Source organism: Rhopalosiphum padi, chromosome 3 (genome assembly GCF_020882245.1).
Source record: "Rhopalosiphum padi isolate XX-2018 chromosome 3, ASM2088224v1, whole genome shotgun sequence".
Classification (NCBI taxonomy): domain Eukaryota; kingdom Metazoa; phylum Arthropoda; class Insecta; order Hemiptera; family Aphididae; genus Rhopalosiphum; species Rhopalosiphum padi.
The window spans coordinates 65943800-65960656 of NC_083599.1; the positions used below are offsets into that span (position 1 = coordinate 65943800).

Sequence of the window (16857 nt, forward strand, 5' to 3'; positions counted from 1 at the left end):
CCAGGTTGCTGTTCTTTTTTTATTTTCATAGACGTAATGGAGGTCTTTTGATAAAAGGTTGTTTCTTAGACCTTTTAATCTTTTTTTTTTTTTAATTAATTGATTTTCCAAAGAAGAACGTCTTCCTCTTGTAGGTTTTTTATATTGTTGACAAAGACTAACTGAAACTTCTTCTTTGAATTTTGCCAAAGTTAGTTTATGTCCAGGTAATTTTTTATAAATTAACCAAGAGTTTACCAGTGTCATATCAAGTAAATGGTAGAAGCATTTCATATACCATTTTTTAGTTCTTATACTTATTCGGTAACGACCAATCATCGAGTCCATCATATCAACGCCGTCCATATGCTTACTATAAATATTTATACACTGTGGTTTTGTAACTTCAATATTAGTTCTGGTTTTTCGATCATGTCTTTTAACTTTATCAGTTGGAACTTCACCTACATATGTTGATGCAACTTTTACGACTTTATTGTCTCTCCATCCGACTGCTGTTATAGGCACATTTTCGTATACAGTGATAAATTCTTCAGACGTACCTCGTGGTTTTTTTAGCATAGATTTATCATCTATTGGAACTCCAAAAAATCGATTTGCACGAAAAGTTCGTACTGTGTGTATTTTACGGTTTTCTAAAAATGCCATTACTGGAATAGATGTGTAATAGTTATCAAAGTATAGTTTGTGATGCATATTTATTGGAATAGATCTTGTCAACCGGACAACAACATTTCCCGTGGATCCAAAGTCTGGTTCAGAATAAAATAATCTTTCAAACGAATTATTTTCGTTGCCAGTATAAAACTCAAAATCATATTCATATCCAGATGACCCACAAAGAACAAATAATTTATACCCCCATTTATGGGGCTTCATAGGTAAATATTGTTTCATATATGATCTAGCTTTTGTAGGGCATATTTGTTCATCTAGAGAAATACACTCTTCCATTGGAATACTGATATATTTTTGTTTAAGAGCAGAAATAATTGGTCTTAGCTTAAATAATCTGTCACGATTGGGATCATCTCGTGGTAAGTCAAATTCATTATCATTGAAGTGTATATATCTCTTTATATTTTCAAATACATTCACACTCATGCAATTTCTAATAATATGATTATAGGTGTTTCCTGACCAGTAGCTTCTTAAATTTTGCATATGAACTATTGACATCATAATTACTATACCCAAGTACTGTTCAATATCAGTTTTATAAATATTGATTTCTTCCATAGGATTTTTCTGTGCATGAAAAATTCTTGTTTGTTCTAAAATACGTTCTACTAATTTGTCATCAAAAAAATAACGAAAAAAATCAATCGGCGAAGTTAAATTTGAAATTTCTTTTGATAAACAATCAGATCCAATAAATTTTATGTGTTCAGAATTCGTCACAAAATTACCACGTTTCCAAACTATATTCGGTTTTTCTTTTGGTTTAGAAATATTTTTTTTAGAGCGAGAACTACGTGTTTGAAATGTATTATTTCTAGTTTTTTTTTTTAGGCTTTTTTAGCCACAGAAATATTAAAATTATTAGCATCTGATGTTGATGGTAAATAATTATCTACTGTTACCTCAGAATTATTTTCAAAACTGTACTGGCTAAAAAGTTAATTTGTGAAATTGTCAGCTATTTCTAAAGGTGGCGGACTATTCTCGCGGTAATAAGTTGGCAAAGTGAAAACTTCATTTGAATCATCAGGTTGACTGTTTGGAATCAAATTGTCAGTAGGCACCAGTTCATCACCGTACTAAAATACATTATTAGTTAGATACAATATACTTTATACATAAATCAAAAAATGTTCTTACGTGATCAATCAAAGATGTAAACAACTCATCGTCACTCATTACATCGCTAAATTCATCTTCACTTATATCAGGAATGTTATAAATAAGATTTTCAATATCTTGTTCTGTCAATTTGTTCATTTTTTTAAATTAAAAATATTTAAATAATTATAATACAATTGTTTACGTAGAGCCATAAATAATCGCACGTTGGATGGCAACGGTACGGACGGATATGACACGAGTCACGACAAAATACAGTAAGGGATATGCAATACAATACAATATGTATAATCCAAGCAGCATGGAAGGTCATTTATGACCTCTTCAATCTAATCAGTGTAAACAAAAACGTATTAGCTTAAAAATTTAACGAATACTATTTATAGATTAAGAAGTGGTCCCTAAACAGTAAAATTATTTTTATTGAACAATACAATCACACAAATGTTGCCAACATCATTTCAAAGTCACCTAGTCACAGCAACATGTGTTATCATTAAAATTATTTATCAATTTTGATTATTTTTAATTATATAATCTCCTTGACTTTAAAATCTTGTTGAAAAACAAATATTTATATATTTGATAATGCATCACTACCATGATGGAGTACAAATATTAATCGATTGTTGAGATAACGACCGATAAAGTGATCAGGTCACTGGTGACCTTATATGCAGTGAAGGGTTAAATAAAATTCACAAATGTATTACAAATGATTTTGTTCGCAAACCAAGAGGAATTGAGGAATATCCAAGATATAAGGCAACAGAACTTAGACAATTGCTCCTATATACAGGACCAGTAGCTTTAAAAAATATTTTATCTGATGAATGCTATCAACATTTTATGACACTAAATATAGCAATGAGGATTCTTTTGAGTACTGATCATTCTAAATATGTCGATTATGCCGCCAAACTTTTGGATTATTTTGTGAAAACATTTGAACAAATGTATGGTTCCCACTTTGTATCACATAATGTACATAGCTTACTACATGTAGTTGATGATTATGTCAAATATGGACCTCTCGATAACTGTAGCTGTTTTCCTTTCGAGAAATATATGAAAGTTTTAAAACGAATGATTCGAAAACACGGTAAACCATTACAGCAAATAATTAAACGTTATGATGAGATCTTTATTAATGAAAAAATAAAATTTGGAAATCATGATCATAATACATTTACAGTTAAAAAACCAGATTGCTTTGTATTAACAAATAAAGGTGAAATAGTACAAATTATTGAAATTTTATCAAATTCATCAATTATTGTTGGGAAATCATTTAATAGCAAAAATGATATGTTTGAAAAACCAATAAAATCTTCCAAACTAGATATGTTTGTTGTTGATAATTTATCTGAAAGCTCTAAGGAATGGCATGTATCAGATATTAAAAAAAAAATATGATTTTTAATTTGGATGGTAAATTGTTGGCTTTGCCAATATTGAAATAATAAGTATTTTTTTTTTATGCATGTGTGTATATATTATTATATTTATAATTATTTATTTTTTTTAAATTTTAAATATGTCTTGTAAATAACTATTGTTTTTCTTAATTATTTATATAAATGTGTGTTTATAGTGTAGCCTTGAATAAAATTAGTTATCTATATAAAATTATGTATCTCATCTCTTTTTAAATTTTTGATATGTATCTATTATAACAAATCTTATTATTTAAAGTCGTGAATGATACCAGTAGTTTGTTAATAATAAAAAAGCATTATATAAATATTTTTATTATTATATTTTTATATTCATGTAATACTTATATTTAAGTTTGTAAAAAAATTATATTTTACTTTTATGTTAGAAATATGTGGAGTGTTGTATGTTTTATCGGGGACAACACAGTTGCAGCTGTGCCCAAGTTTTGGTACCGCGATGGCTATTGTGCGTGGCCAAATAAGTCCATCCAAAAATGTATTGAGCGTCGTATAAATCCAAATGAGTTGGAGTTTACATATTTTAAATCAAAGGTTCTACACACAGATATAGGTAATGATTTTTATTTTCATTATTTTATTGATTTGTTAAATTAAGTTACTATTATATGTTCTAGGTAGTATATATAACTATAGCTTACTAAATATAACTTCAACTGTATGTATTTTTATAGCTCATCTTTTAGAAGCTCGATCCATAGCCCAAGATAATTCTGGATTATCATCAAATGAAATTGTTGATGTAAACACAAGCTCAAAAAGAAATAAAAAACCTAAATCAATTTATAAAAAAAATGAACCTGTTAATATTTCAAGTCCTCCTGGCCATATTTCTGAAGGTAATAATCTTAGTTAATTTCAAATTGTATTATGTATAATAATCAGCTAATTAATACAATGTACATAATATAGTTAAAAATTAATAATTTTTTTAAAATTTATGAACATATTATAAATAGATAATAATTATTAATTTCGTTCTATTTTGATCATGTCATGAAAGTTAAAAAAAAATGTACTCTACTTAATATTTAGTATATATTCATTACTTTCTCTTAATCTACCTATAACCTATTCTACAGGATCTGAAGACTTAACATTATTTCATGATAATGATGATTCTGATAAAGATAAGTCATATAATATGGTAAGAAATGAATCCAGTCCAAATTCTGATGAAGATAGCTGTTTATTTAAGGATAAAACATTAAAAACAAAATTAAACGTTGAAACAACTCCACAATTCAATCAACCAAAGAAAACATCCATCGAGGAAACTTTTGAAATATCAGGAACTGCCAATAAAAAATTGAAAATATTTCATAATAACATTTCCACTAATTCAATTCACCAATCATCAACACCTTCAGTACCAACAAATAAAGTATCCACATGCATTTCATCAATATTATCTCCTTCTATCGAACTCGAGAGTGATAAAGGTAAAATTAATTTTATCATTATTATATATATATATATATATATATATAAGCATATGATGACTATGTGAGTTACATGTATGTATATTTTATACATTTAAATATATGTTTATTCTACTTTAGCGTTCAAAAAATTTGTAACTAGAAGCCTAACCAATATCAAGTATGAAATTGAGTCTATTCAAAAAAGACAAGATTCTTTTTGTGAACTATTAGAAACCTTTTTTGAAAAATTCTCTAATCCATCTACCCATCACTCATCAATCTGGGATTCAGATATATTTCATGAGATTGTTTGCATTGAAAATGATAATGAACTGGAAATAATGGAAGAAAAGCTGAACACGGATAAATCTTATAAAAATCAAGTTGTATGTATATTTATTTACTTTAATTGAAATATATATTATAATAAAAATAATTATTTTTATTATAATAACTGGCATTGAACCAATATTTCAGATTATATCATTATTTCGACTAGTTGGAGATTCTCTATCAGAAACAATTAGAAAAATCATGCAGAAGTTATTTTCTTTCTAAATATTCGTATATTTCCACTCTGCAATGTTGTAGCTTAATATTTGGTAAGTCATTTTTAAAGTTCGTCTTTTATATTTTATTAATAAACAAATTTTTGGTATCTTGTAATTCAGTTTACAGAGTCCATAAACAAGATGAAAAAATTTCGGGATACTCCATTAAAAGAAATTAAGAAACCTATTGAACTTTGGTTAGCTCAAACTCCATCTCGTATAAAAAAACAAGCTTTTAAAAATATTAGTTCCACTAGTGATTATTTATAAAATTAAATTTAAATAGTTTTGATTAATACCTCATCTCCAAACAAATATAAAAGTATAATTATATAATATATTCATATTCCAATTATTTTATTTTGAAATTGTTCAATTTATATTTATAATTATTAAACAGTTTATTGGAAAAAATGTGTTTATTTATTATTTATTTATTATAATGCAGTATTATTTAGGTATCAAAGAGAAATGGCTTTTTTATAGTAATGTCAAGGTGAATAATTTTATCAAAATGTATATGGACCATATACAAATATTGAAATGATTGTTACAAAGTAAAGGTGAAATATTCTGACATTATTTGTAAAGAGCATATGTACAATATTGTAAAAATAAAAACATTATATATTGTTACAATATTGTTAGGATATTATTGTAGAAATAAAAAAAATATATATTGTTACAACATATTGGTGAAATATTTTGACAACTTTTAAATAGAAAGATAGAACAATATTGCTATGACAATATTGTAGAAATAAAAACTCATTTATATTGTGACAATATATGAGTAAAATATTCAAGCAATGTTTGATCTTCTGCCAAAAAGTGTACTAATAATATTTTGACAATATTTAAAAATTTTCTGACTACCACGTACGAATGTTCTGATAATATTAATATTTGTCTAGAAATATTCATATAATATTTCGTAAATATTATTTTGCCATCTGGGTAGTTATATGATTTATTCACGGCAGAATATTGTTGCATGTCGAGGAAGTCTGCTTGGAATAAATCGTTTTTACCGTAAACAATGACTCGACGCCGCGGATAGCTCCTTCTGGCCGACGCGTGAAGTTCCATCGCAATCGCCCGCTTAGACATTGCGTATTTTTTTTCAATAGTTTAGCCTCGACTAATTCTTCGCAAATCGATATTATCTCGTTACGAACTCCCGTGTTGCCCGTAGCGAGAGACGAATACAATAAACGCAGTCTATCGACCAACTCGTTAGGATCGTTCTAATAAGTGATATTGTGTTTTTGTAATCGTATATTAATACCCGCACCCGTTAAAATATTATTTTTTCTCGAAAACAAATTTGATATTATTCCAGATTTCGGTCCTTTAGATTTACGAATACGTTCGCCGTTCGACGTCCTGTGCGCCGATGTCTGAATTAAGATCAGTTTATACTCATTTAAATCCATCTGTGTATATTTCCCCGACTCGGGGGATTTAAGGAATAATAAATCGATAAGTCCCGCCGTCACCTGGTATGTACGTGCGTCGCCTTCTATGCGTATCACGTTATCGAAAAATTGTATTTCTTTTCCGCCCAATTCGAACGCGTCGTTAGATAATTTTCTCGGACCGTATATTCGGTCCAACACCAGTTTTGTCCAAGGACCGAAACGTGCATTCAAATCCGCATATGTTGTTGGTGAGGTATGTTGAGGTGGTGGTGGGGAACGATTCACAATAGAATCCGCATCTGGCGATGGCGACGCCGCTCTCGACGGTAACGATGCGGTCCGGGAAGGTTTCCTTTTGTTATTCGTTGACGATCGTATCTCGTTCAGAGGTCTGATAATGGAGCCGAATGTGTTATTTTTTGAGGGCTGGTGACTCATTTTGTCATCATGTTTTTAAAGCCTTCACACAACAGTACCGAGGTGTCAAATATGATATTTGATTGTGCCATTCGATAGGGAATGTTATTTTCTTATATTTGTCATACTGTTACGGTTGCCTCGTGATATTTTTTATCAATAATAGTTGTTATTGTTATCATTTTCTATCGATCGATAAAAAATATATTCCTGTTGTAAGGCCAGCAAGCATCAAAGAATATAACAATTTCGTGGGTGCAATAGATTTACATGACATGTTAGTAGAACTCTATACAACAGAAAATAAAGTAAAGCGTTATTATTTGAGAATTGTACATCATCTGTTGGACATGTGTGCAGTGAATGCATGGTTATTGTATAGGCGTCACTGTAAACAATTAAATATTGTTAAATATAAAAGTATGTTGCAATTTAAGTCAGATATTGCTGAAGGGCTCTTGCGGGCAGGTAAAGATAAGTTGATAAAACAAAAAGGACGTCCATCACTAAGAACATCTACACCACCAACTAAAAAAGAAGACTTTTTGCTACCCGCCCAAGTGAAGACGTTCGGTTTGATAATGTTGATCATTGGCCGAATCCCACAGATGAGAGACAAAGATGTAAGAATTGTTCAAATTATTCACGTATGAAATGCATAAAATGTGATATATATTTATGCCTAAATAAAAATAAAAACTGTTTTCGGTTGTTCTACACCAAATTGTGATAAAAAGAAAATATGATCTCATAAGCAATTACCTATGTCATTATAAAAAATAATTTGTTATATACAAGAAGTCTGAAATTTTATTTATGTTTTATTTTGATTTTATTTATGTATAAAGGGTTAAAAAAAGTTATTTTATTATGAGTTTTTTAAAAGTTGTTTTTTATAAATTGTTTTGTTGTAAGTTGTTTTTTTATAAATTGTTTTGATATACAGGAAGTCTGAAATTAAGTTTTATTTATGGTTTATTTTGATTTTATTAACATTAAAAAGTTATTTTATTATGAATAAAGATTTAAATGCTCAATGATCTGTTTTGACATCATGTATTTTTTGGTCCCAATTATCCACTTAACAAAAATTTTTTTCATTTTTATTTATTAAAACACTCTAATATGTAAAATTGTGGAAAAAAAATTTTTGGTTTTGGTTGAATCAACCAAAAACCGGGTTTTAACGCGTCCGTTTCAAACCTACCCGTTTTTAACGCGTTATATTTTTGTTTTATATTCGCCCTCGCTTGAATTATATCCGTCAATATCGTAGGCGATGATACTGTCGAGTTGTTCTCCTTATCCAGGACCCCGAGATAATGTAGCGAATTTGAGCGCACCGCCTTTTTATATAATGACGTACTTGTAAAAGCCGTGTCTATAACGCCCGTTATCGCGCGCGTTTTCACTACTGATAACGACGAATTCAAATCTTCCACCCCGCCAACACGTCATGCAAAAATCTTTAAACTCCGAGTATTTGATATCGCCAGAGCAATGCTCGTCGTAGACTTGTTTTAAATACATTTAGTCTTGTTTAAAAAGCACTATAAAATTAGCGTTGTCGCGGATCAATTGTTTCGGGACGCGCGAATACGATTGTGCCAAATAACACACATCTATAATCTTATGCCTGGATCCAGTGGCGTGCAGATCCCTTTTTTCATGTGGGGCAAAGTTAATTTTTTTACACCCGCCACCCACCCAAAACTAAAAGTTGCAAATAATATATGTTTTATTAAGGGCCCCCATACAATTATATGAAAACACAATTTTTTTAAACAGAATATTTATTAAAAAAAAAAAATTGTAATTCAGATTCTACTATCATTTTTTATAGTTAATAGCTATTCAGTATACAATATACATTACAATAACCAACTGGGATTATTAAAAAAATAAATACAATTGCTTTGTGGTTAATATTTTTAGAATAATAACTACTATTATTAATATATAAATAATAATCTGAAATAATCAAATGTAGTGAATTTTTAATAACTGCAGACAATAAGTTTTTATTTTTATTTTATATTTATTGTATTTATAAATCAAGATCCATTATTTATTTATTATTTTATTATATTTATATTATAAAGAAAATTTGATAATTTTTACCAAATTATTTATTTATTTGTTAAGAACCCTTGAATACTGTTAGTTATATTATTCTATAGTTCTTGCAGTATAAATGTAAATGTATAAATGTATTAATATTGTAAACTAATACGTGTGTGCCCCTCCGCATACGACTGGTCTAAGGAATCTGCTGAATAAACCCTTTTTGAACGGACGACCAGCTCGTATGCGGGGCTCTCACACGTAGCAGTAAGTGTTACAACAGACCATTACAGACCATTTCAGAGTATTTACATATAATTAAACGTTATCACAATTAAATAAAGAATATTATTTTGAGCCAAAGTAATTTAAACTCGTGTTATTTTATTTGTGTGGAATCGCTAAGTGCGTGTCCATAACATTTTTGGTGGCAGCGGTGGGATATGGCTATTAGTCAGTATCCGTTACCACGAGTAAAAGAAATTACGCCATCATTTTATTCTCGTATAATTGTGTGATCGTTTAATCATCAACAACTTCAAAACATTAAAAGGCTAGTCAGAACATTCACAAACTACAGAACATCTACGGAATATTTCAGGTAATATAATTCAATATCATATATAACGTAACGCGTCGTATTAAACGGCCACCGCCCGAATAGCTGTCGGTACGTTATCGCTCGTAGGTGGTGTCACCGCACCGCGCCGTGGACGCGAACAACTGGTTGCGTGTGGAGGTAACGCTCTCTAGTAGTGCAAACGAGAGTTACCGCGATTCAAGAGCCGCACAGTGACTAACGGACATTCGATTGAGCCACCGTGAAGAAAGTAGGCCGTGACCGTGAAATCGCCGCTGCCGCGAAGAAATCAGGTCGTGACCGTGAAATTGCTGCCGTCATAGTGTACGCGCCGCCGTAACAGAGTACGCGCCGCCGCTGACGTAATCAAACAAAACGTAAATACGTGATATTATCGTGTATAGTCATATTTTACTAATAGACATGAATTGCCTATAATGCTAGCATTATGAGAAGCATGGAAACATGTCGCAATGATGTAGCCCGTCTTGACAGCAGGCGTGTATATTTACAATTATTGTACACTGTAATAATATACAATATTATATTATAATATTATGTACTTATATAATATATGTTATAGTTACACTATAATTTTTCTGTGCTATAATATCGATTCCCGAGTGAGTACGGAATAGTTATTAAAATATGTGAACAGTATATTAAAATTTTATTCATATGATCAAAGATTACAATTAAAAAGAATAACAAAATTAATTTTTATCTGTCTAGAATACAATAAAAAGAAAATCTTATAAATAATGTACAATTTTAACACTTATTAATATTATATCATTGCACACAGTATTTAACTATTATATAGGTACCTCCCCATTTACAATTTTATTTTTAATCATTTGTTAATGTTATTAGTTTAGTAAACTTTTTTCTAATGCTAAGTCTTGGTTTTTCAATTTGTTTGGCTATGCTTTTTAATCTTAATGTAATATAGGAATTAATGATTATTGTTACTAATTGGTCCCTATGATTAGTAAATAATGTTTGGCCAAAAATGTGATTGTTCATACTACTAGTTTGAAACACAGTTGTGAAAACTTCTCTTTTTATTTTTATGTACAATTTATTAATAAAACTTTTTTCATACATATCATTTAATTCTGTGCACCTTATCCATTTTTCAGACACGCTACATACATAGAATACATCCTTACTTGGCTTAGTTAATGCATTATTGGCATCTTTTATATTTATTAACAAATTGTTTGTTTGGTTAACAAATAAAAACTCTTTACAAATATTACAATTTATTAGTTTTGACGCTTTCCTCGCTACAAATCCAGATATGTATTCCGTAATATTATCAACAAAAGCTGATACTTTAAAATATGATTCCAAATAATCATGGTCATTTTGAAAATCATAATTTGAATCGGTTTGTATTTCATTATTTAACTCTGAATCTATTATTATTATTGAATCTGGTGTATTAATTAATTTTGTACTTAACATAGACTCAGGAAGACAATTTCCGTATTGGGAACCACTAACATGGTGATGGACAAGTAATTTTTTATAGGAAACCTTGAATTCTTTTGCAGAGGGATTATTATTATAGCCACTCCTTGATCTTATTGAGCTAAAAAAGGTTTCCAGATGGTCTTGTGAAATTTTATAGGATAAAACATACTCAATGTTATAATTTTGGTTAAGAATTCTATAATAGTTAATTAAATTTTTTAGACCCCAGACAAGACCTATAAAACCAGTTTTCCTAAGAGAATCTACAATTTTAGTACCATCTGTAAATTGTAGACCATAAATATAGGTTTCAAATTTACTAATAAAATCTGCATACTTATCTAAAGTATTTGAGCTTAGTGCTAAATTGTATTGTGATTTGGAAAATTTTGAACGGCAATTTAAAATATCAAATGCATTATTTATTAACAAACAAAATTCAGCAGTGGCTAAAGAATGTTCAAAATCCCTATCAAGATTTTGGCAAAAGATAAGTGCCTTACTTACACTATTGCTGAATACTTGGCTTGCAAGCCTGACACACATTTTTTCATTAAAATAGTATACATGTTTTTGAGTTAACTTAGTAGCAACTTTGAGACCTTCCTTTTTTTTTTTTAAGTATAATTTTTTTATGTATTCCCACTCAATCTTTTCACCTTGACTATTTATCAAAATGCGTTTATCACCTAAAGTGTTACGAACAAGTTTCAGCATATGACATGGATCATAAAAGCTGAAGTTGTGTGAGGGAAAGAAAAATTTGGATTATGTTTTAAATTTGCCCCCAATTTTGTACACATACTTAAATTGCATTGAGCCCCATCAAATGTCAACGAATGAATTTTAACACCGGTGTCATAAAGAAGATCTAAAAATTTTTTCATCAAATTTGCTCTTTCAGCAGAATTTAAGCCTTTTATCAAAAAAAAACCTACAGGTAATTTCCAGTGTCCATTTACACCTACTACTAAAAATACAAGTGCATTAGTTGCATGGTCAACAATATCACCATCTATTATCACACCAGAACCCATATCAACTAGTCTATGAAATTGTTTTCCATCAAATTCTACCTTATCTTTAATGGACATTTCGTCTACAACTAAATTACAAATAACAATACTATTTTCTTTGACCTTTTTTTTGAGAGTTTGAAACGATTCTTTAGTAAAACCGGGTTCACCATTTATACCTTGATTCCATTTAGAAATAGTTCTAGGATGGGGCAGCATATCAGAAAATTGTGTTCTCACAAAATTATAAGCCTTTGTAGAGTAATATTGCAATGTAACTGCAAATTTTTTTAACTCTTCAGAATACTCAGTTTTCTTGCCACTTAACTTTCTACTAACAATTTCATTTAAACTTCCAGTACCCATAGACTACAATAAAAGAAAATAAAAAAATAAAAAAAATAAATTATTAATATACACATACATATAATAATAACAATAATATTGTTTACTACAAAATAAATTCCAATTACATTTTAAATATACAAGATAGTAAAACAGTTATACGAAAATTAATAATTTATAAATAAATAAAAATAGGAGTACTACACATATTGCATGTAAAAATAAATAATTAAAAGTAATTATAAAAAAAAAAAAATAAATAATAAAATAAAATATATAATATTTTTTAAATATAAAATTAAAAGTATGTAATATTGTTTAATAATTTGTAGAGAAATTATTTATAATACTATTATCAGAATGAGAAGCTTTATACATTATATACAAATTGAGTAAATTTTGTTCAAAAGGATTCAATGCGCATGTGCTATACAGTGTACGGTACCGTATACAAGTAAACGCGTAAAGAACGAGCGCCCTCTATATTGCCACGCTCTGCCGACACTAATCTCCTGTCTATTAGTATAAGGTCTATGTGTATAGTAATATACAAACAAATCGTATACTACGAATATTACGTGTATTACCATAATCACCGGTATTCGCGTAAAAACATAATAATTTATTGAAACCCAATAATAGTTATTGGTCCCTGCGCCAGCTGTTTCGGGGCGGAGAACTTCGAATCTGAACATTGCAGTCGAAAAGGATAGTTGTCATTTATAGAGGAGTCAACCCCAATTTCCGGAATATTTCAACATCGAACACAATCATCTCCACCATTATGGACGGGATGTTAGTAAATATACATCGATCTTCGTGAGTTAAAATTTATATATATATAGCATAGTACTATGAATTGTTAGACTATAATTATTACAATTACTATTATATTAATTGTGTTGTCTTGCTTTGCCTGTGAGTAGTGATTGCCTATTTGTAACTGCTATCCTATTGCTTGTTAGCCAAAAAAAAAAAAAAGAGGGGGTTAATGAATAATTCTGAAGACAAAAATAATTCATTAGAGGAACATAACGTTTCAACTACTGATAGTCTCCAGCCCCCTATCCCAACTTCACGGACTAGTTTACCTGGGTCTAGGACTTTTCGGCGCTGCCATTTCGGCGCTGCCGTTTCGACGCTGCCGTATCGGCGATAGATATTTTCGGCGCTGCCGTTTCGGCGACGCCGATTCGGCGATAATGACAAAATACATGTTATAATGAAAATAAAGTATAAGAATAAAAAAATAAAAAAAATTACTATAAAATTGCATTTAAATTATATTTATTATAATAACTAAAAAATTGGAAAAAAAATTTTATATTTTATTTTTATAGTATTGTTACTTTTGTATTTATTAGTTGTTTAGTTCTGGACGTACTAATTGGCCACTATTACTACTAGCTATGATAAAATTGTTATCGAAGATGACTTGTACCTATGTATGTATGTATGGTGTAATAATAATATAAATAATAATAAAGGATAGTAAAAAGGTATATAACGGCAATAATTTGAACGGAAAGGCCTAGCTATGATAAAATTGTTATTGACGATAACAGCGTTCATACCGTCTACGTCTCATTCTAAACTATAAGTTTTAACACTGATGTGTGAAGTGTATAACAGTGTGTAGTGTTGTGTCGTGCGACGTGCAGTAAAAATGGCATTGATTGAATCGAAACGTAATCGTGAAATTTTAAGACACGATGGTTATATGTACATTTTCGACAAATTTAGTGCGAATAATCAAGTGAAATTTTGGAGATGTCGAAGAAAAGATATTTGTCCAGCAAGGGTGCATACTTCTTTAAATAATTTAGAGATAATCAAACTTCCTACAAAAGAGCACACCCACGATTCTGAATCCGTAGAAATTGAAGCTAATATTGTAGTCACAAAAATGAAAAGGCGAGCAATTGAAACAATGGAGACAACTTCTACTATAATAAATGAATGTGTTAACGGATTAACACAGTCAGCAAAAGTAAGTATCTAAAAATATATTTATATAAACGTAACAATATATTGTATAAAATACAATGTATATACATATTCAACATAAATAAATATAGGCCCATTCTATACGTAGTTTAGTCTATGTTCGCGTTGAGTGCACATCACGTACAATTTTAGCCTCGTACTAAGAGTTGTATCTTTTTAGGGAATCCTTCAAAATAATGAAGCGTTACGAAAAATGATTAGAAGAAAACGGAATAAAGAAAATTTAGCTCCAGCGGCACCAATAGATTTAAAAACTCTACATTTACCCGAAATATACAAAACTTACTCGCCAAATAATGGACTAAGCGAACAGTTCTTATTAGCAGATAGTGGGCAGGAATCAGATAGAGTTTTAATATTTGGCCGACTTAGTGGGCTAAAAATATTAAAAAATTCCCGAACCTGGTACTGTGACGGCACTTTTAGAATTGCTCCATTATTATTTTCCCAGGTTTATGTTATTTTGGCCGAAGCATTAGGAGGTGTACACCCGATAATTTATGCACTACTTCCAAGCAAAAAGGCTAGTGTTTATGAAAAATTATTAAATATGTTAAAAACGCTTGAACCAGATTTAAATCCAGACTCAATTTCTTGTGATTTCGAACTTGCTGCTTTTACAGCTATAAAAGATGCATTCCCAAATGTACAAATATTTGGATGTTATTTTCACTTATGTCAAAACTTTCGATCCAAATTAGGTGAGCTACATTTAATATCTCGTTATAAAAATGAACCAGAATTTTGCATACACGTAAAAAGTATTATCGCATTAGCTTTCGTTCCTATATCAGATCTTGATGATGCGCTAGATATTTTATCAGAAAGTTTACCCGAGGAACTTATAGATTTATTAAATTGGTTCGAAGACTTTTATATTGGCCGGAAAAATCGTAGTCGTGTAGGTCGACGGCCTGCGCGATTTTCTCCGACAATGTGGAATTTATACGAACGTGTATTGACAAATAAAGACCGTACAAATAACCATGCGGAAGCGGCGAATAGAAGATTAAATCAGTTAATGACAAACAAACCTACAATTTGGGCTTTCTTAAATACATTACGTAAAATACAGGCAGGAACGGATACACAGTATGAACATTTGGTAACAGGTAATAGTCCACGGAAAAAGTTACAAAAATTTAGAGACACAGACAATCGTATTTATAAACTAATTGACAGATACGATAAAAATGACATTCCAACATTTATCAGGGGAATATCAAATAATATAGCGTTGAAATAAAATTTTGACTATAATTGTATAATTAATTAATATTAATTGACTATATTATTATTATTATTATATTATATTTTTTTTTTACAAATGTATATAGTTTTTTAATCTCTTTTATATCTAAATAACTGACTATAATTTATATGTGTATTATTATGTACTAAAATCCCAATTCGAATTATTACTATATACTATTATTATACTATTTTTATAGCCATGAATGTCGTTGAATTTGAATTTTATAAATTTAGTACTTATTAAAATAACTTAATATTTTTTTTTATTACACATAATATTGTACTAAAAGAAATTTTCACTATAACATGTATTTTGTCATTATCGCCGAAACGGCAGCGCCGAAAATATCTATCGCCGATACGGCAGCGTCGAAACGGCAGCGCCGAAATGGCAGCGCCGAAAAGTCCCATTCCCAGTTTACCTGTTAGGTATTCGAATCCCCGGGACTCTACTTCTGAGCGGGAAGTCGCTGATATTACGGTAGATCATTTGCTTGTTAGGGAAACAGATTTATCGATAGCCACAAATAATTTATTAGTTAACGTATCTAATGAACTACAAAAAATATATAAGAGTATAAACAATGTCGTCACAAAGACAACCATTTCGGAAACAGAACATTCCGAACATACAAAAAATCCAGCACAAAAAGAAAATTCAGAACAAACAAAGGATTATGAAGACACGACAAATTCAGAACAACAAGAACTAGAGAAGAGTTACACAATAAATCGAATTGATTGGACAGAAGGTCTAATTAAACTCCATCAATCGAACATGACAAACGAAACGGAAAACCAACAAGAAGAAACCGTACAAAACGCTAATGCGGGAACTCTGACTATCACAGAAGATCAACTGTCACAGATCATTAACCAAAAGGTACAAGAGGCACTCAGGATACAAAATGTCCCTCAGACAGTAAAGGCAATGTCCAGCAACCAGATAGGACTACAAGACGCAATCAGGCTATTGCCAAAATCACCTGATGGTGAGAACACAGAGAAAGTAGAAGTATTCCTGGAGAAATGTGATTTT

The 16857-nt window shown here is 29.9% G+C and overlaps 2 protein-coding genes across 2 annotated transcripts; both read left to right on the forward strand.

The window, feature by feature from the left end:
* Window positions 1-3632: 3632 nt before the first annotated feature.
* LOC132923955 (uncharacterized) lies at window positions 3633-5505 on the forward strand. The gene is given in 7 exon segments (XM_060987971.1): window positions 3633-3813; window positions 3935-4099; window positions 4343-4702; window positions 4823-5070; window positions 5162-5229; window positions 5231-5286; window positions 5363-5505. Coding segments are annotated over 7 exon segments (1221 nt in total).
* Window positions 5506-14457: 8952 nt separating this feature from the next.
* Window positions 14458-16031, forward strand: LOC132925392 (uncharacterized). The gene is made up of 3 exons (XM_060989792.1): window positions 14458-14547; window positions 14725-15800; window positions 16016-16031. Exons 1-3 carry the CDS (start codon window positions 14464-14466, stop codon window positions 16029-16031), a joined length of 1176 nt encoding a protein of 391 aa, XP_060845775.1. The 5' UTR covers window positions 14458-14463.
* Window positions 16032-16857: the final 826 nt, after the last annotated feature.